Here is a 27,653-nt window from a genome sequence, read left to right on the forward strand (position 1 = left end):
TTATAAATGAGCAGCGCCCCCTAGTGGCGAATTCGCAAAATGAAGGTAATTCTCATCCTTCCAAACAGCTTTATGGGATCTCTGTATTAAAGGGGCCGTACAGTGACCAGAGAGGAGCACCACCAGCCAGAAAGTGTGGAGTAGTTGTCTGCAATCTGTAGCTCTTCAGCGGATGTGAACCTACAACTACCAGCTGAGAGTTGTAGTTTTGCAACAGGTTTCCGACAACTACTCTGGGGTCATTACCATCTAGAATATAGGAGTGGACTAACTATGAGCCCCCTCTCCCCTGTATTTGATTCCCTGATCCCCCCAACTTTCCTGTCTGCACCCCTGTCCTATAAGGAAGCCAGATCAGTATCAGTTAGGGAGAGGGAAGCATGCGAGCAGGTAGAGAAAGGAGGAGAGACGAGGAAGGACAAAAGAGTTACACACAAAGAGCCAAGCAGGGCGTACTGAGAAATCGCGTCCTCCTGCCGGCCGCTTTGAAGGAGACCCGCTCTGACGCACAGTTAAACTTGGCCCAGCCTGTGATGGAAACGGAATAAAACAAGAGACAAAAAGGACAGACATAAACACAGCAGAGACAGGTCACAAGACACCAACATGTGGCCCCACATTCCAGATATATGAGCAGCACAGAGGATTTACAGCAGCAAGTCTGAGCACTAATGCCAATACCACAGGACACGGAAAAGGGATCAAAAAACAACAGGTCAAGAATGGTCAGAATTCACACGAATCACCCCTTCTACCTGTTGGTGCTGGTTGTACTCTGGGTTTTGGGGGAGTGCTCTCTAATTGACGCCGTTAGATAATGGAGCGTACCTGGGCAAGATGCGGACTGTCCAGCGTAATGGACGTGCGCTCATTCAGAATCCAGCCTGCTCCATCATAATATTCAGGAATGATAGTACTAGGGGCGGAGCTGTGACAACCTACAGTTATTTAAAAGGAGATTTCCTCGCCATCGATTAGATATACCATCAGTTTATTCGATATGAGCACCACGGCCAATTCGTTCTAGACATTGCTGGGGTCCCGGGGGTCACACTTCCACCAGACACTGATGGTCAATCTAATTAATACATCATTGTGGGTGGGATGAAACAATATAATTGATGTATGAACACGTGGGGCTCATAAACAAGCGACTGACACCTAGAATAGCTCCACGGGATAAAAGGGATTCAGCACATTAGGTGGACTCTACAACTGCAGTACCACCAGCTGCCAGGAGATGGCAGTGTGCAGTTACATCCCCAATGGATGCTGACAATAAACAGCACTCCGTCAGTAATGGCCGTCAGCAGGACTAGACGCGGCGCTGCGGAGGAGTTGCCGTCACTGACTGATAATGAGTCCTGAATGCAGGTTTTACCTTGTCCCTGTCCTGACAGGCTCGGCACAGATAGAGCGGCATCACTGGTGAAGGCGGAGCAGAGGATGTCGCTGGAAGGCGAAGGTCTCAGGAGTCCGGGATCGGCCACACTGCAAGGAGGTAGGAGAAGGTTCTGCTGGGGAGGGACTGCGGGTGGAGCGCTCTTTGTGGACAGGTCACCTACAGTAAAGAAAGCAAAACGTGAGCGGCGGAGGGGTGAGGAAGGTCAAGCGTCTCTCCGCTACATACACAACCATAAACCATGAAGATGGTCGTCACAGCCCCGTACCTGAGAGCTGCGGGCTGCGGTTCCCATGAGAGCTCCCTTTGCTGGATTTACTGCCTTTTCCCTTGGTGGGTCTCCTCCGCCGGCCAGAAAGGGGCGCTGCAGGCGGGATGATAACAGCAGGGGGCACTTTTCCTAATTCCGTGTACAGCAGCTCGATCTCCTTTTTCTGGCGGTTGTGCAAATCCTGAATCTCTCTGAGGTGTCTGCAGACAAAAAAATAATAATTATTGAGTATTTGTTACTCACCTATAGCAAAAGGCAGAGGCCAATGTAGCAGAGCTGAATGTGTCATGGTGGAAAACGGATTGCTCTGCTACATCTGTATGGAGCGTTGAAGCACAATAATAGATCAGGGAGGATTACAATACACCTAGTACTCTATTGGGGTAACGTCGGCCCGGGATCTTACAGCCCCTTAGGCCCACTATACAGTTAGAAGCCGCATTGGAGCCGTGCCAGACTAGACCACCGGGATCCCAACTCATCGTATTTCACTATACGTCTTTCTAGTCTGCAGTCCTTCCCAAACGTTTCCTCTCCTGGACGATCATATTGATCGTTTATTCCATCGGAGTGAAACAGAACGTAAAAAAAATAGACGGGATAACCCCCAGCATTGTGAAGCGGGTGCTCACTTGTCTCGTAGTCTCCGCAGCTCCTTCTTCAGCTCCTCATCTTCTATATCAGACTCGTTGTCACTGCTCATATATGAAGAGTTGAAGGAGTTGCTGAGGCTTTGCAGGCTGACCTTTGAACCCAGAGGGTGCTGCGTGACCGGGCTGCCCAGACTGTCCTCATGAGTCTCTCTGGGTGGGTCGCTGAGGGTGGCCGATGAATCGGGGTGGGAGGAGGGTCCGTTCAGATGTAGTTGTGTCTTTGGAGAAGAGGCCTGAGGGAGCTCTGGATCCATGTGTCCTGCTAAAAGCTCATCTTGGGCCCGAGACACTGAGAAGCGGCCTACTCTGTCCGTGTTTGAGGTGGTCACGTGGAACCGTCCCACCTGCACCGGGGAAGGGCTGCGCACTGGGGTCTGTGGGAGTCCAACTCCATCCACAATGTCCAATGAACCAGCCGTCATGCGCTGCGACTTCACCATGGTGCTCTCCGGGCTGCTGCAAGACCTGGACGAGGAGCTGGAAGAGGCGGAGGCGGAGGAAGATGCGGAGGAGGTGGATGACGACTCTGGTGGCGGCAGCTTCGGCTCCTCGCTTGGTTTTAGCACATCATCTGCTGCAACACAGACCTGGAGAGACAAGGAAGAGACATCAGCCCCAGAGAGGAGCTCCAGCAAAAATATTGCAGCACAAGCACAGGACGGGGTGCATGTGGGGGGGAGGGGCGCTGCAATGGTGGAAGGGCACGCCCTGGACACCACTGGGAACCTTAACCAAATGCAGGGACGTGGAAATGGGACAAGGCGTATATATCAGAAAGTTGTAACCCCCCCCCCCCACGTGTGGTGCCGCCAAGGAGCCTCGTCACCCGCATTAGACACTGACCTGGAACCGCCCCATCTTAAGGACCCCTGAAGACGTCTCCGCTTCTGGAGCTGAAGAAAGAAAGAGTCACATTCAGAATCCCACAATGAGATCCAACCTATAAATGTTCACGTGGGACCCCCGCTCAGACACTCAAAGGAACCGCAAAGACATAATATTACAATTCACCCTCATATTCCATTTAGCCATTCTGCTCCTGAGAAAGCTGGGTGACAAACAATATGAACCCCATGACAGTCTTTACAGGGGTGGTCGCTTTTCCAGGCTCCTGAATACTAATGCCGCCTAGCTATATAACAATACAGAAACAAGGGATGCATCACTGGACATCTGACGTTCAGGAGCCCGGGAGAGCTGGGCTGACAATTCAGTCATCCATCTTTCCCAGAAGCCAATAATACACGACATGACTGGGACTTACATAAGATACGTACAAGTCTCATAGTGCATGTGCCTTCCAGTTTGTGGTACTTACCCTCAGCGGGGGGATGGGATGAGGCGCTGACCGGTGGGGTGACGCTCGTCGGGGCAGCAGCAGGTGCGGGCTGTATATAAAGAGACAGGCATTAGACTGACCGTCAGGTTGTGTTTCTTGAGATCCTGAACCTGAAATAAGCCAAAAGCAAAGAAAAAAAACCTTCACACCACACGGGGGCGCTATACTCAATCAGCCTACTCCATACGGCAGGATACAGGGGTCACAGGCTATAGGGGAAATGACTGCAAAAAGGACTTGGCTATTGATACTGGAGCAAGAAATGCATCGAAGCAGAACCGGGCAGATATGCCATTCAGTCTTCTGGGAAAGCTGGGTGACGTGGCGGCCATATGGGCTAATACATGGGGATTACAGGAATGAGCCACCCTCACACTCACACAGCTGGGCGCAGAGGACGCGGGGACAGTGTCTGGGCTCAACGTCCGTCTCAGTTGGAAATCCAGGTCTTCCAGAGGCTGCTGGGACTGAAATGAGAATCACCGGGGGGTCAAGGATTGGAAATGCCTGCCTGACACGTCTGCCCTGACCTGAGCGAGGTCAGCACGGCACCCGCGGGGCTCTCACCTCCCCCCTTGTATTATAGGGTCTAACTATGTGGATATCATAAGACAGAGGAGAAGACAGACAGACATGCAGCGGCCGGAGGGGCGCTCATCAGGGGGTTATGGGGAAGGAGGAAGAGAAGAAAAGGAGGAAGAGAAGAAAAGGAGGATCATGCGGCACCTGAGTTAGTGAAGGTCCTGGGAGAGGAGGCAGCGGTTCGCCAGGCGGACTGCCCACCGTGTGCTCTGCCCCGGCCGGGAGAACCTACAGGACAGGGAGAGTCAGCGCCGGAGGCACAACATACACAATACCGGCCTATTACAGACCCCCCCCCCCCTAAATAAACATCAGGGTAACCCCCCCCCCCATCCCCAGAGACCCACATCAGCACCCAGCTTTGTCAGACTCCTGAAATACAATATTGGGGGCCGTATCACTAGGTTGGCTGGCACATTCAGGTGTCTAGGAAAGCTGGGTGACCGCCAGCATGGCAGCTGTAGAGATACCGGCTAAAACTGCTGAATAGACCATCGATGAAGATGATTGGGATTTTCTTCATTATGGGGGGGGGGATTCTTAGATGCCTACACTTTGCCTGTTCCCATCATGCACTGCAGGATACAGAGTTAGGATCAGAATGTCGCAGCCGCTCGGCCGCCGGGCAGAGAAATGAGGATTCCTGTTAGTTCAGAAGTGACTCGTGCACAAAAAACCTCAACCTGAAGTATCCACTGAACATCACTCCCCCTCCTACACATTGTGTTACTATCTCGTCCGTGTATAACCCCCCCCCCCCAGTAAATAAATAAAACCATGTTCACCACTGAGCCCCATTTTACAGTTTTGCATTCACAATATTTGCTGATTGTTATTGGAAACAGTCAGCAAGCATGTGGACAGCCCCCCTAACATCATGGCTGAGCTCCTACATCATGGCTGAGCTCCTACATCATGGCTGAGCTCCTACATCATGGCTGAGCTCCTACATCATGGCTGAGCTCCTACATCATGGCTGAGCTCCTATGCAGCGGGGCAGTTCGGTTTTCTTACATCAGATAATAGTACAGTGCGCAGAGCTGACGCTTTACACCAGGCAAACACTGAACAAGCAGGGAATGCTGGGGGATTTCAGCTCTGAATCATGACACTGCCACTTATATTCAGTCCTACAACAAGTGACCCAAGTTACTACTTACCGGTACCCTACTGAGTGGGGGCTTAGAAGTAGGGGTCGCAGCTTTCCCGGTGGTTGCTGTGGTGACTGCGGGTGGCACATGGGTGACTGGAGTAACAGCTTGTCCAGGGGTCAGGCCCTGGCTCAGGATGGGCGCACCAGGGGGTCCCAAAGGCAAACTTGAAGGCGGTGCGGCTGACGTAGGTTGGGTCGGGTATGAGAGCGTGGCTGCCGGAGGTCCGGGCAAGGGAACGCCCTCGAGTCCTCCAAAAGCTTCTTGTGGGGTGAGCCCATGCGGCGCCCCCACACTGCCATGTTCGCTAAACAATGACCGCAGCTTCTCCTCCAGGGTTTTAATATCATCAATCCCAGACTTTGTTAGGCCGTCGGGGTCACCCTCGATGGAGTGAGCGTGAGGCAGACCGGGGGCCGTGCTCGGCTGTGGTTGACCATGGGGCACAGATTGCAGGCTTGGCACTTGATGGCCTACTGGTACAGCTCCTGGCAATGGGACCTGAGAGGACTGGGGTGTGGAAGCTGCTCCTCCTCCGGCTTGAGATATAACAGGGGTTGTTGCCACGCCAGGGGGGAGTTGTGTCGCATTGATGAGAGGTGGATTGCCAGCCAGAGTCAGGCCCGTTGCTGCCACCCCGGCATAGGTAAGCTGGACAGATATGGGGAGGGTCATGCCAGCTGTACTGGCCACAACAGGCACCTCCACTTGCGTCATACTGCCCTCTGGGTGAGGCACATTCACTGGGGCACTTTCCACAAAACTCGGAGCAGAACTGCTGCTGCTTAGCTGGATTTGCGCTGGTGTTCCCGTGCTCAAGATGACCGGAGCAGACACGGAGGTGTGAGGCAGGGTCTGTTGCAACGCCCCGGTGTTCCCAACAAGAGGAACTGACTGTGCAGGGGGAGACGTCACAGCTCCAGGCTCAACAGGGACCCCGACTACCAGAGGCAACGCAGGTAACGGAGTCACTGGGAGAGGAGCGGCTGTGGTTACAGATACCCCTCCGGTTGCTGGCGGCTGAGTAGACACAGCGGTGATCAGCGGCACCGTGCTCGGCACACTCCGTGACGCGATCCCTGCAGCTGGTGCAGTCACCAATCCCTCCACCAGCACCTGCGGAACACCAGGGTGCAAGCTGCTGGGGATGGTGGCGGATGTTGGGGGTAGTCCGGACAATGCAGCCGAGGCGGAGAAGGACCCGGCTAGATTTGTAAGTGACAGCGGAAACGGGGGTCCGGTCTGGTTAAAGATTGGCGGAGCTGTGCTGGGACCCTCAGCCATTTGTCTCTGTCTCATCTCTGCGAAGGCATTATGTAGACTGACGGAGGAGGCCGAGTGAGACAGGTTCATGCCGGGTCCATGAGGCGCAGAGACTGAAAATAAAAAATGAAGATCAAACCCCAACATTAAGACCACAACATCCTATTAAACCTTGGGGGGGGGACATTCCTAAAAAGGGGCGCACAGAATTTTATTTTTTGCAGGAAGAATATATTTGGGTGACAAATGCGGGCCGGATATGGAATGTGCTGCCCCTCCCCCCGCCACTCACCCGTCAGCGGAGGATCCTGTGACGCAGCGTTAAAGAACGCGGGCTCTCGCAATCTGCTCTCTGGAACTGGACTCACGATGAACCGTCTCCCGGCGGAGTGAACAACTTGAGTGTTGAGACTGGGGACAAGTCCTGGAGGAAGACACAGAAAGGAGAGTCAATTCCTAAACTTCATAGTGACGTCTTCAAGTTGATCAAAAAACTTTACATATGAAGGAGAACACGTTCTGGTCCTATAGGGTCAGGACGGTAAGAGACCACGTACCCCTCATGTTCCTATACATCAGTAAAGGCCTCATATTCTGTGTTGTTTCCCTTAAAGTGACAGAACTACTACCCCCATCAGCCGGGGGACACCGATACTTCATGCTGGTTTTACCCTGCAGTGTGTACGTAGGGCACCAATAAATCCGGAGATTTACATTATATTCCAGACCAGGGCGTCAGCTGCTCGAACTTCATGTGACAGATCTGTCAAATCGGATTACGATCGCAGCCGGAGGAGGAGGGGACGGTCATGATGGGACACTGACCACGCTGCGTTTTACCTCCACGGGCCTAATCCAGCTTCGAGTTGGGCAGCAGAGTCCAGTCTGACAGTCAGTCTGGTTACTATGTATACATTGCCTAACAACCAGGGTCTTTCTATGGAGTTGTCAGGCAGCTCTCATCCCTAGCAACCATATTAAACCAGGCCAATGTCTCCAATCAGATTTATCTATGATACGTCAATACGAAGCCGCGACAAATTCTCCGAACCCGTAGACGAGAGGAATTGTGAATATTGACATTTACCTGGTCGCTGGGGCAAATGGTAAACAGGATCCGGATGCCTGAACTCCCCCTCCAGCTTCTGGAAAGACAAAACGCAATCAGCTACAAGGACAAAATACAGCGATACCAGGTTACGGGAGAAATGCATCATGGGAAATGTCAGCGTAGGCTCCAGTGTATGGTTGCACTTATATCGTGGAGACCATAAAATAAACGTGTAGTTACCTGGCCTTCTGGGTAGTAAGCGTCATCCTTCATTTGCATACTCTCCGCCTCCTGCTCCCCTTCAGGCTCCACGTAGACGTCCTCGCTCAGCATCTCGTCGGCTTTTTCTATGATGTCCTTCACCTGCTCCACAAAGGAGCCTCTCTCCGTGGCCAAGATAAACACGTTCTGGACCTGAGGCCAAGATAAAAAGGTCAGGATCACGTAAGAAGAGACGCAGCAGCCGAGTCGGTAGCCTACTCACCATTATAGTGGCGATCTCCTCCGGGTTGTCTCCATCCAAGTCAAACTTGAAGGTGACCATCTTGCGGTTATGGGTCTCGAGCTGACACTCTACTACACGATCCCCTTTGTTAGATACCTAATAGAAGACCAAGAGCCACGATGAAGATAGACGGATGATCGCGGAACGAAAAAGAACAACCACAATGGCACTCCTACTCATACGTGGCAATAAGTATTACAAAATCTAAAACAGAACCTGAATACTCTGCGGGGTTAATAGACAAACGGCATAAAAGCAATAAAACAATTTCCTTGTTCCCATAAGGCCTCATGCACGTCCCACGATTACGGGCACGGACAGCCACGGAGATTCATCCGCAACCACGAAACGTGCAAATACAAGATGCGCATTGACTAAGTAGCCTGGACCACAAATGCGGCCCATAAAATGACTCGTCCTGTTTTTTTTTTTGCAGTTCGGGCCCCCGGCCAATGCACGGACCGTGGAAACCATGGTTGCGTGCATGGGCCCATAGAATAGAATGTGTCCTATATTATCCGCAATCGCAGATAGTAATGCAGGGTCGTGTACATGAGGACCACCCTATACTGAAATACAAAGACAGGGGATTAAGAAAGAACTGAAAAGTCCAGACACGTCTTCTTGTATCTGGGGGAACAGCTGCAGTCCTATAAGAGAGGGACCCGGATAATGGGGTCATATAGACGTTCTCCTAAATCCCTGGATCTGATCCTCATAGAAGGTGTATTAATAAGCTTCCACTAGGGGGCACCACTACTCACGTTCAGAATCCTAAGCTTGGGGCGCGCGGTCTTCTCATGTCGCGATCGGCTCCGCACTGACTTCCGGCAATGGCGTTTGGTGGTGCGACCCTCATGCCTGCCGCTGGAGGCCACGCCTCCCTCGTTGCCATCGCTCAGGCCCGACGCCACGTCAGAGTGGGCGCTGAGAGAAAAACACGGGTTCAGGACTACAAGTTCATTGGTTAATAACATTTAAATGCAGAACATGAAGCCGGGTCTGTTACCTGTCCATGGAGGACACCAGCTGGGTGGTCTGTTGTGGCTGCGTTTCTACAGGGGCAGATTGAGCGATGCTCTGGGGCACCTGGAAAAAATTATGTAGAGTTAATTATTCAGCTTTTCACCCAAGGAGATGATTACAATGTCAAATGCCGGAATGAGAGAAAGCAAAAACCCTGCTGCGCCCGCTGCTCTACCCTCAACCAACATGCAGGTCTGGTGACCAAGTCTAGACCTCGCCATGCAGCCAGACAGCAGTGTGAGGGTGAGGAGCAGAACACATGACTCGCCCAGCAACAGGGGTAAAGGTGAGACACGGGCCACTGCCAACGCAGCCGACCCTATGGGCAGCCGGTGCCATGCTAGAGGGAAGGCTGGAAGACTCACGTCCCAGCAGAAGGACCAGTGACAGCAAGATCTCCACAATATCAAGTCACACTGCTGCAAGAGAAACGCACCAGTCAGCGAGACACAGACATCAACAGATCTGCTGTAAATCAGAGCCCGTCATCATCATCATCCCCGGGGGCCACAGGGGCCAAAGGAGACGATATGCACTCAAATCAAGAGCCCAAAACCACCAGATCTCGTAATGGAGTCTCCAGTCTTCTGTGGACAACGAAAAGGTCTGAAATGTTCGACTATACTTTATGTTTCTATTCCTTACCATATCAAGATCTCTGCTTGCTGTCAGTAAATGGGAACATTCTGGTTTACATTCAGAGGCTGAAAACCGGTCCGAACCTAATACTTCTCACAGCTGAGGGTTTGCTGCGATCCTCTGTGAGCTGAACACTTCAGCAGCTCCTGTCCTGATAGTTTGTTACTATGTATCAGTGCAGGATATTCCCATCAGGGGATTGTCTAACTCATTTTTCTGAATAATTTTTTTCTGCCACGCTATTTGTTTGGCAGCAACCAGAATGCATTAGATTCACGGCTTAGTAACAAAGAACAGCGCCAACCCCAGGAAGATGGTGCCAGGACGCTGAACTCTCAATGTTACGGCGAGTGATACATTATTATTCTCTAGCGCAGCTGTAAAGGGGCGGAGAACTTGTTGCCGCCTTCTTGTATTTTTACTTTGAGGGGGATGACTACGCCCGGAGACCCGTTGATCGCTCATTGTGCTGCAGTATTTGGCGTAATCGCCTTCGTACCTCTGTGACGGGTTGTGATTGAGACACTGTGGGCTGCGGAGCAGCAGGGACCCCCTGAGGAAGCACGCCGCTGCTCTCCATGTAAGGCTGCGGTAAACCACCCTGGTAGCCGGGCTGTGCCAGTCCCTCTGTGCGTATAGTAGGGGAGACGACTGACGGGGGGTGACCTGCAGGAGGTAGACCGATCTCTACAGGGAACTGGGATGGAACCGGAGACGGGAAGCCCTGGATTATAAACAAAATCTAATGTCAGTTCAAAGAAATAATAATCCAACAGCGAAGAGACAAGCGTCTAAACAAAGGGTTAAACATTCACTCCACGCGACACTGCATCACACTACGCTACTGCCACGTCCCCGACACATTGAAGCAGACAGACACCTTCCTGTGTTACGGTGAGAATCCGGATTCATTCAGCAGCCGGTGACACATGTGACGACACCCCGAGAGGCCGGCCTGATCCGCAGGCGGCAGTACCTGGTAAGCGGCGTCTCCTGGAAGAAGAACCGGCTCTGCAGCTTGTCCCAAGGCGGCTGGTAATCCAGGATGCAGAGGTTGTGGGGCGACCTGCGTTAGGGGCTGGAGAGCAACAGCGGGTATGTGGCCGGGTACAATCACAGCCTGTCCCGAGAGGAGGACTGGGGGGCCTAGAGAGGAGGGCGGCAATCCCGGCACCGTCTGCCCGAACCCTGGCGACAAGGGGATGGCGGGGAAGCCAGTCTGTACAATGGCAGGGGGCACAGTCATTGGCAGCTGTGGGGGGGCACTGAACTGGGGCAGGATCGGGACGGCCAGTAATGGCTGTGCCAGGTGCAGGTAGTGAGGTGGCACAGGGAGGAGGGGAGGCTGCGGGGTGGGCGCTGGTGGAGCAGGGACCAGAGACTCTCCTTGAACTGCTGGTAAACGCTGAGAGACGGGGAGCTGGCAATTAAGAATGAGTAAAAGAAAAGTGAAGATGAAGCAGGACGTCAATAATAACAACACGGAGTAAAGGGAGCGGCGGGTTATTACAGGCACGAAGTCAGCAAGCAGCAGAGACCAGCGGCACGCAGCGTCATGTGACCGGGGGGTGAGATGCAGCATGAGATGATGGGGGTTGTGGTCCTTCCATGCACTACAGATCCCATATACAGTCAGGGGGTGCACGCAACGTGATGGGGAGATTAACCAGCGCATTGCTTTACTGGACTTAACTGGGAAATCTAATATTATGGGATGAGAAAACCCTGCTGGTCTTTATTGGCTATAAAGCATCACATGACCAGCACCGATCCTTCCTCTCTGCTGAGGACTCCGCCCAGTTAGCAGCAGAAACGGTTACGGTGACCCCCCCCCCCCCCAATTATCTAGAGCAGTGGTCCCCAACTTGTGGTTCTACAGCAGAACGGCAACTCCTAGCTTCGTCTAACAGCTGCAGGGTAGGAGTTGTAGTTCTGTAACAGCCGGAGACCACTACTCTATAGAAGCTGTATACTCAGCACTATCTGTATTGATTAGGGGAAAATATGGTGACCGGTTTCCACATACAAGCTGCAATTAAAAAACAATAACCGTTCTGTGTCTACAGCTCCAATGCAAAACCTGTGTTTCCATGGTAACAGACTACAAACATCTCGTCTGATGACCTCCAGACAGTAGAAGGGGAGGCAGATGGAGTAACACATGACTGCAGGATCAGACTACACACTGTTTGTAGTCTGTAACTATGGAGACACTTCGGTCTGTATGAAAGGTGTGGACACAAATCGGTAATCAACACTATGTTGCGTATTTTTTTTTTAGGTCAGAACCTAAGAAACCTTTTCTCTATTCAGCGATCGTGTCCTCTATGACTCATGGCGACAAACCACCGTATATATGACCCGAAAAATACATCTAAAAAGTATCTTCTCTCATTTCAATCGTTCTTCTGACCCCCTACACTGTATATGGAATCACATGGAGCATTTAGCACTTTCTTAAAGGGGTTTTCCAGGATTAAGAAAAATAAATAAATTCTACCAAAAACAGCGCCACAATTGTCCACTGGTTGTGGGTGGTATTGCAGCTCAGCCCCATTTACTGTAATGAAGCTAAGCCACAATACCAGACAACCCATGTACAGGTGCGGTGCGGTTTCAGGAAGAAAGCGGCCACCCCGTTAACAAAAGCAAAAACCAGAGACGGGTCCCAAAAATACGCAGCGCGGCAATAATAAGGGTGATTGGTCCGGAGGGGAGAATCAGGTGATCGTGCACTGAATGCTAAATCAAAGGCAAGGTGGAGAAAGATGGGGGGTGGATTTAGTGGGGGAGGGGGTGTTATGGGATTAGTGGGGGAGGGGGTGTTATGGGATTAGTGGGGGAGGGGGTGTTAGTGCAATTTTTTCTCAGACCATGGACCAGCTGGGATAAAGCGGTGATCAGTCGGGCGCGGGGAGCAGAGTATTTTGCCCCACCCTGTCAGATGAGCTCCCGGCCGATGTGAACCGCTGAGCAACCAATGCAAGCGCCAGATACTCCTAATCCATAGTTCTCAAGCGTGACCATCCAAACCCTCCCTCCGTCAGGACCGTGACCCCACGATTATGAGTCGGTCAATCTGGCAGCTCGGAGGGTAAAGATCCAGAACCTTCTGCAACTTTACTCCGAGTAGAACAGTCTTTCATTATTAGAGGGGTTGTCCAGGATTGGAAAAACATGGCGGCTTTCTTCCTAAAACAGCGCCACTCCCGTCCATGGTTTGCGTCTGGTATTGCAGCTCGGCTCAATTGAAGATAATGGAGCTTCGCTGCAATACCACACTTAACCTGTGAGCAGGAGTGGCGCTGTTTTAGGAAGAAAGCATCTGTGGTTTTTTTTTTAATCCTGGAAAAGCCCATTAGACATTGAACCCTCTGCCCGGACGTGGCCACGCGGCTGCTCTATAGGAAGTGGACCCTTATAATTACGTATGTGCTGACTTTTAAGAGGTCTTCATCTGGTCGCTCACTCACCTGGAGGGCTGTGGGTGTCACTTGGGTTTGGGGAGCGATGGGCTGGATCTGAGCAGGTAAATTGGACGTCTGATGGATCGGTGACGGCTGATGCGGAACGCTCTGAAATGGAAACGCAGAAACTTTACAAACGATACAAACGGCTGCGACCTCAAACGAGTGGCCAAAAAAATCTGAACTTCATATAAAACCAAAAAATGTTCAGAGGGGGCAAAAATGTTCTGAAAGCAGCAGCCAAAATGTCACATAGCAACGACAGCTGCGCTTTATGGCAATGGGGGAGGCCACACAAGGAGGGGCGTCTTCACCTGCGTGTGTGGGGCTGTCTGGGTATTAACACCTACGGGCACAGATGTAGTCAGGGGTTGCCCGGGTGCCTGTGTCTGCTGCAACGAAAAGACATGAAGTTAACAGGAGTGAACCCCAATTATGAGCCGCTGTCAGATCTACATATTCTGCGCTGCTACGTTTTGTGACTGCCCTGAATTTGCCCACGGGACACTAACGGGCAGATAAATACGGGTCCTGATTCGCTGCATGGGTTCAAACCCGAGTACTCCACCTGAAATATGGCCTTCAGGAGAAGCAGGGCCTAGACAGATTGGTTACTAGGCAGTATATTCATAGCAACCAGACCTGGTTCTAAATCTGTAGTGTTCAAGCTGTGTCTCTCCTGCTATTGCAAACTACAACTCCCAGCATGCTGGGGAGCTGCAGAATGAAGACAACAGTGGAGTGCCGAGACTCAGTGGGTGGAGTACCCCTTTAAATCTCCTGATCTATATATTGTCAAACTTCAGCGTCTATCCATGTGAAATCTTGTAAAGCCCAAATGAGTATTCACTGAACAGATCAAGGTCTCCTCTGTAGGCCACGACCTCTACATACTACCGGGGGGTCCCCCTAAAAAGCAAAAACTCCTGACCAAGTCTGGGTGGAGTTTTGAGGTCTCATGGTCTGAACTAGGCCAACAATAAAGAAAAAGACAGCGGGAGTAGGACCTGCAGGCCTTGAGAGGAGGACATGATCCTACAGGAGCTCGGAGGCTGCTCAGCTGCTATTCTACATCCCCGACTAACTAATGATCGTGCTGGGGACAGGGCCAATCCATCATGGCTGCCCAGCAAGGTCTATGGTCCGTCCACCATCTACAGACAGGAGGAGAACTCAAGAAAACTCATCACTAATAACCTGGGGGCCATAGACCGCTGACGGAGCCGGGTAGGACACTCCGGGTTGGGGGAAGCAAAAGATGACGGGTGGTTCATGAAGGAATTTCTGCGGGTACGTCACGGGCATCTCTGAATTGTGGCTGGATCCTGGAGGAAGAGGAGACAGATATTCTCCGGGGTCGGAGGAAAGTCTCTGGGTGGAGTCGCTGGAGTATTCAGAACCAGCCGGAGGTCCATTACAGATGAGAGGAGAGGTGGGATCCGGGCCGGGGTGGCCGCACTGCTCCTCGGTCACAGTCTGGAGACGGTTCTGCAGTAATGTACTGTAGGAGACCTCCTCTAGCTCCACGGAACCGCGCCGGGCACAATAGACGCGGTGGGGCACGTACATGGCGCCCTCCGGTCCGGATGAATGAACGTGGAACTCAAACACGCAGCCGTGGTGTCCTTCGGTGCCTTGAGTGAGGACGGGTGGAGCAGACTGCGGCATGAACAGCTGATGGAACATGATATGGGGCTCGGAGGTGGCCGGAGCAGACACACTGCCTAGAGGTGAGGGCTGGTTTACGCCGGTGTCCAGTCTCAGAACTGGGCGGGCTAGGTAGGTTTGACCAGTCTGGTAATCGTACACAGAGCCAGCTTGTGCCATCGTTGGATCTTTCGGATGCCCGGTTGCTGCGGTGGCGCTGTGAGCTTCAGCCTGTAGATTATAAGGCAGGCTGGCCAGATATATGGCCTCTACAGGTCTCATTTGGGAGTCTCCCGACGTTCCCGGTCTTCCCTCTATAAACGTCGGACCCTCAGGTTGCCGGTGATTGGTCTCGGCAGATTTGAGGGAAGTTTTTCGTGGCGCGGTCATCCCGTCAGACCTGCGATTCGAGTCCAGGAGGGGACTTGGCCCGAGAGTTCTGGAGGTGGCCGGCCCGTGGTGACGAGCCTGCGACTCGAGGAAGGACGTGCTCTTTCTTCTTTGTGTGTTGGACGCCTTTGGGGATGAGAAGGTCGGTGGTGGAGAAAACGAAATGGGGCGCTCATGAATGGTCGGGAAAAAGAGCGGAGAGTCTGGGAGTGTTGGATGCGCCATGGATTGTGGCTGTATTAATATGGAGGAGATAAGGAAGTGAGACATTTAGACAGCAGGAAAACAGACACATAATTCACAGTCACCCACAAAACCCACGAATAAATGGGGGTGCGGGGAGGAGGGGAACAGACCATGTGACAACGGGCATTAAATACATGGCGGGCTGGTGCACGGCTGCATTAACGGTGACATGATTCTCCATACAAGTTGCTTTCCAGAAATCCGGACATATCCAGGATTATCCCTTATCAGCACGACAACTCCCATAAGGGTCAGTCACCCAGCTTTCCCAGAGTCCTGAACAGCAAACATCCTGTGCTCCGTATCATTGCATGGCGGCATAAGTGCCATTCAGGATGTTAGGACTGCTGGGCGGAGACCCCAAGGCAGGCAAATACTGGTGCAGAAGTGTCCTTCAGGACTGTAGGAAAGTTGGGTGGTCACCCAGCTTTCCCAGAACCGAGAAGATTCTATGAAAAACGTTTACATCTTATTCCTGATCCAATCATTTCTGCTCGACTTCCAGAAACGTTTTACCTCGCCAGAAAGCAACATCAACATGTCGGCAGCCGCGTTCTGCCATGGAACCATTAATGCAGCCTGTGTCGCGGTAACCGCTCGGTAAGGCAGGCGACGTCTGGTGAAAGGAGAGGACGGAGTCACCCATTTCGAATGATTGTCAGCAGTGGCGGTGTCGGTTTATGAAGCTTTTATCTACGATAAACCGTGCGCAAAAAAGTGAGAAAAATCTCCAGCGGTCACGATGTTACAGGGGGCTCCAGTCCTACGGAAATAATGAAACGCTCTAAACCATTCTAATAGACTCTGCGTTTCAATCCACGTCCATATTTCAGTTCCCTGCTTGCGGTCAGTGAATAAAAACACAAAATTCAGAGGCTGAAATTCTATACCTAAGGCCCCCAACACCCGACCGTAAAATCGCCTGTAATTACCGGCCCATTCATTTCTATGGCCGACGGACACCTTCCCGTTTGTTTATGTGTCCGCTCCGTAGAAACCTGCCGAAAATATAGGACAGGTCCTATTTTTTTTTTCATTTTACGGACCGTGTTCCTATACTTTATAGTGGCCGGCCGTGCCCGCAATTACGGGTTGTAATTACGGGCACGGTCGAGTGCATGAAGCCTAATACTTCTCACAGTTGAGGGTTTGTTACAATTGTATCCAGTCAAGACAATCCACTGACAGCTGAACAGCCTGGACTCCAGACTGATACATTGTAGCAAACCTGTTTGTCAAGCTCAGACAGGATACAATTGTTGCAAACTACTGTGAGAAGTATCGGGTCTATTCACACCTGCGTCGCAGATTTCGGCACATGTGCAGCGCTATTTTTCCCGTAAAAACAAAACGGCAGCCACCACAACAATACTCAATAAACCCTATAGTCATTGGGGCTGTCGTCGGCTGCTGGTGGTATCCTTTTGTCTGTAGCCTCTGAAAGTTTTTCTTGTTCACTGACAGCCAGCAGAGATCTTAAAAATGGCACGCTTATTTTACATAAAACGGTAAAACCCCTTTGTATGAACTGTTAAATGAGACGTGTCGTCGACCCCTATGTCTTGGCACTGCTTGGGGTCTGATCTTCTCATTTGGGGTCTGATCATCTCATTTGGGGTCTGATCATCTCATTTGGGGTCTGATCATCTCATTTGGGGTCTGATCTCATTAATATATGTGAAGGATCACATGACCACAATGAGATTTTGCACCGCACAGCTGACGCTCTGCGATTCCGTCCTACATCAACTTTCACGAAACTTGCGCCGGTCTTAAACTCTTGACGACGTCTCACCAGCCGCACGCATTTAATGGTAACTTATCTGCCAGGAGGTGCAGAGGCAGGAACACATACAGGGCTGGTATGGAGGGTGGGCAGGCTGCATCGGCGCTGGTGCTTGCGGGGGCTGCTGGAGTGCATGGGCAGGACGCTCTCTAGAGCCTTGGAAAGCTTTTCAGCAAAGGATTCCTCGGGGGACGTCCAGCGAGGAGAGGCGGGGGCAGACCGAGGAGTGCCGGGGGAGGATGCAGGTAGGAGCGGGGTGGAGGAGAGGAGGGGAACACACACGGACATGCTACGACCCCGACGTGACTACGAGGAAAGAAAAAGACACAAACGAGAGAATCAACATAACGTGAAAAACACAACAATGGACACGAAGTAATGGAGACAATGGCGGCTCAAGTGTTGGCGGGGGAGGGGTGGTGTGCGTTACAGAATGGAATCAGTAGGTGACGACAGAAAGTTAAACATGGCGACCGCTTGAGAGGAGGCGGTTTATAGCGGTCGGCTCCGTCCAGCGCGCGCTGCTTGGACCTCCATTGGCATTCCTGCGCCACGTCTCCTCATACTTTCTCTTCTCTCGTCCGAGGATCGGGGACTATTTGTACCTAATCTAAATGAGAAACCGCGGCGGGCGGCTCTAAATATACAAAGGGTTAACGGAAAACAAAGGAGAAATGAAACGTTACACGTCGCAGAAAGAACAGAGGAGGAGAAGGGGAAAAAAGAAAAGTTTCTCAAGATCAGCGGCTCAGTGATTAGTCCTGAATAGTCGGGATATAAAGTCCTACACAAGTCCCCGGCTCTGGGGAATATTCAGTGTCGCTGCTTTTATAGCTCGGCCCCCACTAGGACACCGCTCTGATCAGTGACTCCAGCTGAGCTGCCTTGTCTATTGGGGTCTAAGGAAGTCTGAAATCCAACACCTGTCTCATAAGAGACTCAGGTGGCTGTTCTTTCCCTTGTCAATGCTTTACACTGCAGCTCTACTCCATTAAGGCACCGCTACGATCAGTGACTCCAGCTTAGCTGCATTGTCTATTCGGGTCTTAGGAAATCTGAAATCCAACACCTGTCTCATAAGAGGCTCAGGCTGCTGCTCTGTCTCCAATGCTTTACACTGCAGCACTGCTCTATTAGGACACAGCTGTAATCAGTGACTCGAGCTGAGCTGCATTGTCTATTGGAGTCCGAGGTAAAAATGAAATTCACCTCCTGCCTCATAAGAGACTCAGGCGGCTGTTCTTTCCCTTGTCAATGCTTTACACTGCAGCTCCACTCCATTAGGGCACCGCTACAATCAGAGACTCCAGCTTAGTCGCATTGTCTATTGGGGTCTGACATCCACCTTTTGTTTCAAAGGCTCAGGCTGCTGCTCTATTCCTCTCCGCGGCTTTTCACTGCAGCTCTGCCCCATTAGGACTCCGCTCTGAACCGTGACAACAGCTTAGCTGCACGGAGCAGAGCTGCAGTGTAAAACATGGTGAGGGAGAGAACAGCAGACAACGCAGCTATCCTGAAAACTACCAACGGTATAATTTTAGGACACCGCTATGGTCAGTGACTCAATGCTTTACACTGCAGCTCTGACTGTACAGATTGGCTGCAGTGTATAAACACAAGCTCAGAGGTAGTCAGTGCGTGTAGAGCTGATCCATTACAGGAAGGCCAGAAAAAGCCTGTATAAAACTACACGCATCTAAACCACGATCTCATGTAAGCTATGGGGAGGGGCCTCAATAGGTGGGAGGGGCCTGGATATTTAAAGGTATATAACCAAGACTTGAAATGAAATTTGGGAGGACACTGCCTGACAGAAAAGCACGCTCCAATGGGGTCCTTACTTTGCAAATTATTACCTTTACTTCTCCTGTCTTATAAATTGTATTATACTCCAGTTACACCCAGAGCTGCATTCACAATACTGCTGCCTGCTCTCTCTCGCTGTGGGACCTGCATCAGGTCACGGTCAGTACAGCACATCTCCTACAGTAGTGCCTTGAGGCAAGTGTAGTGTTTACATCTTCCAGAATGCCATGTAACGGAGAGCAGCACAATACTGGGGCGCTCAGCTAAGCTGTAGACTTTGTAAGCAGAACATTTGATTGTTTCCTTGCATTCTGGGAGATGTATTCTTACACAGGAGTGAAGAGGTGAAAAAACACCCAGCTAAATGCTTAGGGGATGGATTTCAATTGGCAGTCAGCAGAGTTTTGAATGCAGCTCTGGATGGGACTAGAGTACAAGACTACAGATCCAGTAAAGCATGGTGTTTACATTTTATGCACATTATATCTCCGTTTTCTCTATTTCTGTGAGGTTTAGTATTTTTGGCCGTCCAGGAGCGGCCGAGCATCCGCGACTGTAGATATTAGAGGGTTAATGTGAAGGTCCGGCCTCGGTCCGTCCAGCAGACAAGAGCCCAGAACTTATAATACTCAATACAAATTATAGTAAACATAATATAAAGAAAACGGGCGGGGGAGGGGAGAGGCGGAGCATGGGGGAGGGGTCCAGGGTTTATACGTCAGGCAGATAAACTCATGCAACATTGGTTACACTAAAAGACACTGCAAGAGACCCCAAAATAACCCCCCCTTTATCATATCATGCCTTCCACAAAACTCTCCCCCCATAAAGATAATATCCGAGAGCTCATGTTATTTCTATGGGAGATAAGCGGCTGACTGACACAGATGGCGCCACTTATTTCCAGGAAAAACTAAGGATCGGACGGGTTAAAGTCCGATATTTCAGACCCTCGTTAGGCCCGTTAAACATTGTGCGACACGGAGGGATTTGCATTTGTGGCCGATCAGGAAACCACGAAATAACGGTGGGTCGTACCATCAGCGGCACCGACGATGGTAAATAAAGGAGTGTTATGCAAATGTAGCTCAATCATTGTATAATAAACCGTTCTACAACATTCCAATAGACTTTGCATTTCCATTCTATCAATATCTTTGCTTGCTTTCAGTGAACGAAAACAGTATTTACATCCAGAGGTTGTAGAACCTGTGCAGACCTCGCCCTGCTCACGTGGGTGCACGGCTCGTTACAATGTATTGAGCTATGCAGGTGTGAGCAGCACGTTATTCCAATGGATTCTCAGAACGTTTCCACTCATGGTCAGCAAGCAGAGCTATTGAAAATGGTGAGGAAATGAACCGTGACGTCTATTAGAAAGTTGCCAAATGTCTCATATACAACGAAAAAACTTTATGGACATCTAATCCTTCTAAAGACAAAGTATGCGGCAGGGTTTCTATATAGACGTTCCGGCTGTCGCTTGGTTCCCATTGATTCGGCTGCTTACCCCCACGGACGTGCTGAGTCCACCTGTCGGAGGCTGGACGATTGGACTACTGTAGCCGGACGCGGCAGTGGAGGAGACCCCCGGGTCCTGCGGAGAGCTGTAGGAGACGGCTTGCTGACTGGCCACTCGTGACTCTAGATACACCGAGGACCCCTGACCGCTGTCAACCGTGCCGTCCGCTGAGAAGGAAGACATGACAGAGGAAACAGTCAGCAAGATATGTCACGAATACAAGAACAGTCCTAAAACCCCAGCTATGATCATGGACTACCTCCCCCACCATCCTCTAGACTCACATGTCACGAATATGCTGGGCTGCGGATACTGCAGATGCTGATCGGCCTCTGGCTCCTCCGGCTCTACTTGGGACGTGGAGGCGTTTGGCGCAGTGGTGGATGCAGTTGTTCCTGGACCGGAGATGGTTTGTGTTGCGGGGGCTTTACCGGTGCCCACAGGGGGACTTAGGGGCTGCACATCAGTCTGCTGCAACTGTTGCTGCTGCAGGTTGCTCTCCTCCTGCTTCCGTTTCTCTTGCTCCTCCCGCACCTGCTGCCGCTGCTCCCGCTTGCGTTTGATCAGCGACACTCTGTCTTTGATCGCCTTGGCCATGGTTTTGTGATCGCCTTCACAGACGTAGCCGGATTCCACCTATAGGAGGACAGACGTCACTTGTGAAAAAAATAGGAGAAACACAGAATATGATAAAAATGATAATAAGTATTCAATGTCTGGAAGGGATGAGGCCCGGCGGTGTCTGAGCTGCAATACCACAAACATCCATTTACAGAAGTGGCGCTGTTTTGGGGGAAAAAAAAACCAACAGCCCTTTCTCTCTACTCTCAAATAACTTCTCCTAAATCTGACATTACACTTGTTATTTTTTACTTTTTTTTGAAGGGTGAATGGGGGATTATTTTTCAACCCCACGATATCTGTATCACATGGGCCTGGTATGAAGATGACAAATCCATTTAGAACATAAGACGGGGAAGGTTCGCGTCGTCTGAACGGAAAAAAAGGCAGCAAGAAATTCATGGAAAGGAGAACGCGACCCAAAAACGTGATTACAGGCCGAAAAATCACACGACTGTCACTGACCCCAATATCTGCAGCTTATATCAGTGCTGGAGTGTTATAAGAGGAGCGGCTGATATCAGTCACATATATGATGTAATGTCTCTGGAGGATATAATAGTACTGGAGTGATATAAGAGGAGCGGCTGATATCAGTCACACATATGATGTAATGTCTCTGGAGGATATAATAGTGCTGGAGTGATATAAGAGGAGCGTCTGATATCAGTCACACATATGATGTAATGTCTGGAGGATATAATAGTACTGGAGTGATATAAGAGGAGCGGCTGATATCAGTCACATATATGATGTAATGTCTCTGGAGGATATAATAGTACTGGAGTGATATAAGAGGAGCGGCTGATATCAGTCGCATATGATGTAATGTCTCTGGAGGATATAATAGTACTGGAGTGATATAAGAGGAGCAGCTGATATCAGTCACATATATGATGTAATGTCTCTGGAGGATATAATAGTGCTGGAGTGATATAAGAGGAGCGTCTGATATCAGTCACACATATGATGTCATGTCTCTGGAGGATATAATAGTACTGGAGTGATATAAGAGGAGCGGCTGATATCAGTCACATATGATGTAATGTCTCTGGAGGATATAATAGTGCTGGAGTGATATAAGAGGAGCGGCTGATATCAGTCACACATGTGATGTAATGTCTCTGGAGGATATAATAGTGCTGGAGTGATATAAGAGCGGCTGATATCAGTCACATATGATGTAATGTCTCTGGAGGATATAATAGTGCTGGAGTGATATAAGAGGAGCGGCTGATATCAGTCACATATGATGTAATGTCTCTGGAGGATATAATAGTACTGGAGTGATATAAGAGGAGCGGCTGATATCAGTCACATATATGATGTAATGTCTCTGGAGGATATAATAGTACTGGAGTGATATAAGAGGAGCGGCTGATATCAGTCACACATATGATGTAATGTCTCTGGAGGATATAAGTGCGCTGGAGTGATATAAGAGGAGTGGCTGATATCAGTCACACATATGATGTAATGTCTCTGGAGGATATAATAGTACTGGAGTGATATAAGAGGAGCGGCTGATATCAGTCACATATGATGTAATGTCTCTGGAGGATATAATAGTACTGGAGTGATATAAGAGGAGCGGCTGATATCAGTCACACATATGATGTAATGTCTCTGGAGGATATAATAGTACTGGAGTGATATAAGAGGAGCGGCTGATATCAGTCACATATATGATGTAATGTCTCTGGAGGATATAATAGTACTGGAGTGTTATAAGAGGAGCGGCTGATATCAGTCACATATGATGTAATGTCTCTGGAGGATATAATAGTACTGGAGTGTTATAAGAGGAGCGGCTGATATCAGTCACATATGATGTAATGTCTCTGGAGGATATAATAGTGCTGGAGTGATATAAGAGGAGCGGCTGATATCAGTCACACATATGATGTAATGTCTCTGGAGGATATAATAGTACTGGAGTGTTATAAGAGGAGCGGCTGATATCAGTCACACATATGATGTAATGTCTCTGGAGGATATAATAGTACTGGAGTGATATAAGAGGAGCGGCTGATATCAGTCACACATATGATGTAATGTCTCTGGAGGATATAATAGTACTGGAGTGTTATAAGAGGAGCGGCTGATATCAGTCACACATATGATGTAATGTCTCTGGAGGATATAATAGTACTGGAGTGTTATAAGAGGAGCGGCTGATATCAGTCACATATGATGTAATGTCTCTGGAGGATATAATAGTGCTGGAGTGATATAAGAGGAGCGGCTGATATCAGTCACATATGATGTAATGTCTCTGGAGGATATAATAGTGCTGGAGTGATATAAGAGGAGCGGCTGATATCAGTCACACATGTGATGTAATGTCTCTGGAGGATATAATAGTGCTGGAGTGATATAAGAGCGGCTGATATCAGTCACATATGATGTAATGTCTCTGGAGGATATAATAGTGCTGGAGTGATATAAGAGGAGCGGCTGATATCAGTCACATATGATGTAATGTCTCTGGAGGATATAATAGTACTGGAGTGATATAAGAGGAGCGGCTGATATCAGTCACATATATGATGTAATGTCTCTGGAGGATATAATAGTACTGGAGTGATATAAGAGGAGCGGCTGATATCAGTCACACATATGATGTAATGTCTCTGGAGGATATAATAGTGCTGGAGTGATATAAGAGGAGTGGCTGATATCAGTCACACATATGATGTAATGTCTCTGGAGGATATAATAGTACTGGAGTGATATAAGAGGAGCGGCTGATATCAGTCACACATATGATGTAATGTCTCTGGAGGATATAATAGTACTGGAGTGATATAAGAGGAGCGGCTGATATCAGTCACATATATGATGTAATGTCTCTGGAGGATATAATAGTACTGGAGTGTTATAAGAGGAGCGGCTGATATCAGTCACATATGATGTAATGTCTCTGGAGGATATAATAGTACTGGAGTGTTATAAGAGGAGCGGCTGATATCAGTCACATATGATGTAATGTCTCTGGAGGATATAATAGTGCTGGAGTGATATAAGAGGAGCGGCTGATATCAGTCACACATATGATGTAATGTCTCTGGAGGATATAATAGTACTGGAGTGTTATAAGAGGAGCGGCTGATATCAGTCACACATATGATGTAATGTCTCTGGAGGATATAATAGTACTGGAGTGATATAAGAGGAGCGGCTGATATCAGTCACACATATGATGTAATGTCTCTGGAGGATATAATAGTACTGGAGTGTTATAAGAGGAGCGGCTGATATCAGTCACACATATGATGTAATGTCTCTGGAGGATATAATAGTGCTGGAGTGTTATAAGAGGAGCGGCTGATATCAGTCACATATGATGTAATGTCTCTGGAGGATATAATAGTGCTGGAGTGATATAAGAGGAGCGGCTGATATCAGTCACATATGATGTAATGTCTCTGGAGGATATAATAGTACTGGAGTGATATAAGAGGAGCGGCTGATATCAGTCACACATATGATGTAATGTCTCTGGAGGATATAATAGTGCTGGAGTGTTATAAGAGGAGCGGCTGATATCAGTCACACATATGATGTAATGTCTCTGGAGGATATAATAGTACTGGAGTGATATAAGAGGAGCGGCTGATATCAGTCACATATGATGTAATGTCTCTGGAGGATATAATAGTGCTGGAGTGTTATAAGAGGAGCGGCTGATATCAGTCACACATATGATGTAATGTCTCTGGAGGATATAATAGTACTGGAGTGATATAAGAGGAGCGGCTGATATCAGTCACACATATGATGTAATGTCTCTGGAGGATATAATAGTGCTGGAGTGATATAAGAGGAGCGGCTGATATCAGTCACACATATGATGTAATGTCTCTGGAGGATATAATAGTACTGGAGTGATATAAGAGGAGCGGCTGATATCAGTCACATATGATGTAATGTCTCTGGAGGATATAATAGTACTGGAGTGATATAAGAGGAGCGGCTGATATCAGTCACATATATGATGTAATGTCTGGAGGATATAATAGTGCTGGAGTGATATAAGAGGAGCGGCTGATATCAGTCACATATGATGTAATGTCTCAGCACTGAAGATATGTGATATAAAGTTCGGATCATGGGGGAGGGGAGGTGTCTGCACTTCTTGTTACTCATCCCATTGAACATTACAGTCATCCTCTTCCCAGCCTAGAATGGCTGATAACAGGGAGCACTAGACTGTAGCGGCCTGCAGGTAGGGGACACACTTGGTGCCAGGGGGTAATACATGCTGGATGTCAGCGCTCACCATTTCCTGGGCTACGTCCTCAGGGACGTCTCTCTCCAAATCGAAGGAGAATTCTATGGCCTCGTTATCTTTGTATTTTCCTTTCAGCTTCTTGACGTCCTCGATGCGCAGCCACAGTTTGATGGAAATCTTCTCCCCATCGTCTTCCTCCGCCAGCTCCACTCGCACCCCAGTCTCCTCTTGGAAGAACGCGTGGTTCAGGAGGTCTTTGATGGTGTACCTGCCCAAAACACAGCGAGTGTTACCTGTGCCCGACCCCACAACCTACAGACAGCACAGACTACAGGATCAGCCCCAGAACAGGGGAGTCCACCACGGAAAGCTGGGTGACAAACAATATGGCGGCCATTATAGCGAAACTCCGCCAAGTTACATCCACTGTCTGGATAGCGCTACATATCAGGCAAGGTTTGACATTCAGGACTCTAGGAAAGCTGGGTGACAACCTTAATGAAGGTCGCCATATTGGTTGCCACCCAGCTTTCCCAATACGAACCAAGACTGACCGAAGAGAACGACTGAAGGGTCTATATTCCGAGGGAACGCTCCACTATTTAAAGTCTAATTTTCTGTTCATAACGTTTTCTTCTCCAGTCAGGTCTAAAGCTGCATTTAGAGAGCAGTGAATTGTGGGAGCTCAGTTCTTAGGTCACATGACAGAGGGGTGGAGCTAAGGCCAATTTTTGAAAGCAGCTCTGGACGTGAATGTAGAAAACGGAACGCTTCATTGTATTCATGACCGTTAGTGGGCGGGCTTTACTGCTGCGTGACCGTTCTACGGCCGTTAATGACGCCATTTCCATATTAACGAGCAGCGGTTCGGGATTGTTTTGATCGAGTCTTTATTACTTTCCCAAGCTACAAATCCGCAAGTGACCGCGACGTGAGGGAAATATTAATAGGAACTACTGCAAAGGTGAACGGGAAACAAAAACAGGCGTTGCCCTGAGCAGCCAATCAGATTTCAGCGCCCGTATGGTTACCGATGGAGCCCGTCCCAATTGCTCCGGGTCACATGACATCAGATCAGTACCAGGACCTACAGAGCCAGGATTGAGGGTAAGTTACTGTTATCTGATTCAAGTCATGTGACCCAAGCTATGCTGAAATACTCTGTGCTGCATTCATAATAAACTTTAAAAAAACAAAACTTTAACACCACTAGTCAAACATCTGGATGGAGGTGATGGAGAGGAGACATTACAGAAGCCGGGAGCTCAGACCTTTCATCTTTATTCTGTCGGATGCATCCCTCGATGATCTCCTTTACCTCTGGAATGGCAACCTTATCAAAGCTGGCCGGCTTCACACCCTGCGGAGAGAACAGAAGAGCTCACCATCACCATCAGAGAGGGAGTCCATTACACCCAGAATAATATCTACAGACCGAGACCCAGGACGAGATCGCACATGGCGGTTCTGGTGCGGCGAAAAATACCACAAAAGCGCCGTGGATAAAAAAAATAATGATAATATAATGTGTGACTCCAGGGTAGCAGCAGGAGAGCTCGTCCTGGACATCTCTTCCAGGAGGTGTTATCCTATAACATCGCACACGGGAGAACACTTCCTGGAAGAGACATGCAGGACGTGCTCATCCTGCAGCTCCAGCCACGTCTTCTCCCTGGGTCCAGTGAATGGTGCGGTTGGACGGAATCAGGACCCGGTATATATTAGACCGTTGCACCCGCCCCGGCTGTCGCCCTTGGGCTGCAGCGCATCAACGGTGTGTGGGGTTGTTAGTTGCGCAGCGCAAACGCCGTGCATAAGACGCAAAAGGGAAGGGCGGGGCTTCCTAAAAATGCTCCGCCATGTTTCCGTTTGTTGTGGTGACTGATGATGGAACAGCCTGGGCCTCGTTCTGCAGCCGGCACTATAAACTTTGGGGGGATATGAGGAACGCTGCTCTAACATTGACCTGATCCCATGTACTTGACCTGAGTGGCCGGTTTGGATGCGGAAATACTGGTGCAGCCGAACTCCACGTGACCGTAAAACCTCACA

General features: G+C 49.6%; 1 protein-coding gene across 1 annotated transcript in view; it reads right to left on the minus strand.

The window, feature by feature from the left end:
- The window catches only part of WNK1 (WNK lysine deficient protein kinase 1), a 74,409-nt gene that overhangs the window by 7,760 nt on the left and 38,996 nt on the right, over positions 1 to 27,653 (minus strand). The window contains exons 5-29 of the mRNA XM_075855601.1: positions 26,873 to 26,961; positions 25,650 to 25,869; positions 21,031 to 21,382; positions 20,735 to 20,913; positions 17,488 to 17,724; positions 14,547 to 15,620; positions 13,664 to 13,741; positions 13,356 to 13,457; positions 10,859 to 11,302; positions 10,382 to 10,606; positions 9,227 to 9,306; positions 8,982 to 9,144; positions 8,197 to 8,313; positions 7,953 to 8,126; positions 7,749 to 7,806; positions 6,954 to 7,085; positions 5,408 to 6,774; positions 4,392 to 4,475; positions 4,046 to 4,132; positions 3,645 to 3,714; positions 3,170 to 3,219; positions 2,306 to 2,913; positions 1,671 to 1,873; positions 1,382 to 1,561; positions 457 to 528 (exon numbers count right to left, since the gene is read on the minus strand). Of these exons, the coding sequence (XP_075711716.1) occupies positions 457 to 528; positions 1,382 to 1,561; positions 1,671 to 1,873; positions 2,306 to 2,913; positions 3,170 to 3,219; positions 3,645 to 3,714; positions 4,046 to 4,132; positions 4,392 to 4,475; positions 5,408 to 6,774; positions 6,954 to 7,085; positions 7,749 to 7,806; positions 7,953 to 8,126; positions 8,197 to 8,313; positions 8,982 to 9,144; positions 9,227 to 9,306; positions 10,382 to 10,606; positions 10,859 to 11,302; positions 13,356 to 13,457; positions 13,664 to 13,741; positions 14,547 to 15,620; positions 17,488 to 17,724; positions 20,735 to 20,913; positions 21,031 to 21,382; positions 25,650 to 25,869; positions 26,873 to 26,961 (6,445 nt within the window). The remainder of the gene's footprint in view (positions 1 to 456; positions 529 to 1,381; positions 1,562 to 1,670; positions 1,874 to 2,305; positions 2,914 to 3,169; positions 3,220 to 3,644; positions 3,715 to 4,045; positions 4,133 to 4,391; positions 4,476 to 5,407; positions 6,775 to 6,953; positions 7,086 to 7,748; positions 7,807 to 7,952; positions 8,127 to 8,196; positions 8,314 to 8,981; positions 9,145 to 9,226; positions 9,307 to 10,381; positions 10,607 to 10,858; positions 11,303 to 13,355; positions 13,458 to 13,663; positions 13,742 to 14,546; positions 15,621 to 17,487; positions 17,725 to 20,734; positions 20,914 to 21,030; positions 21,383 to 25,649; positions 25,870 to 26,872; positions 26,962 to 27,653) is intronic.

Source organism: Rhinoderma darwinii, chromosome 3 (assembly GCF_050947455.1).
Source record: "Rhinoderma darwinii isolate aRhiDar2 chromosome 3, aRhiDar2.hap1, whole genome shotgun sequence".
NCBI lineage: Eukaryota > Metazoa > Chordata > Amphibia > Anura > Rhinodermatidae > Rhinoderma > Rhinoderma darwinii.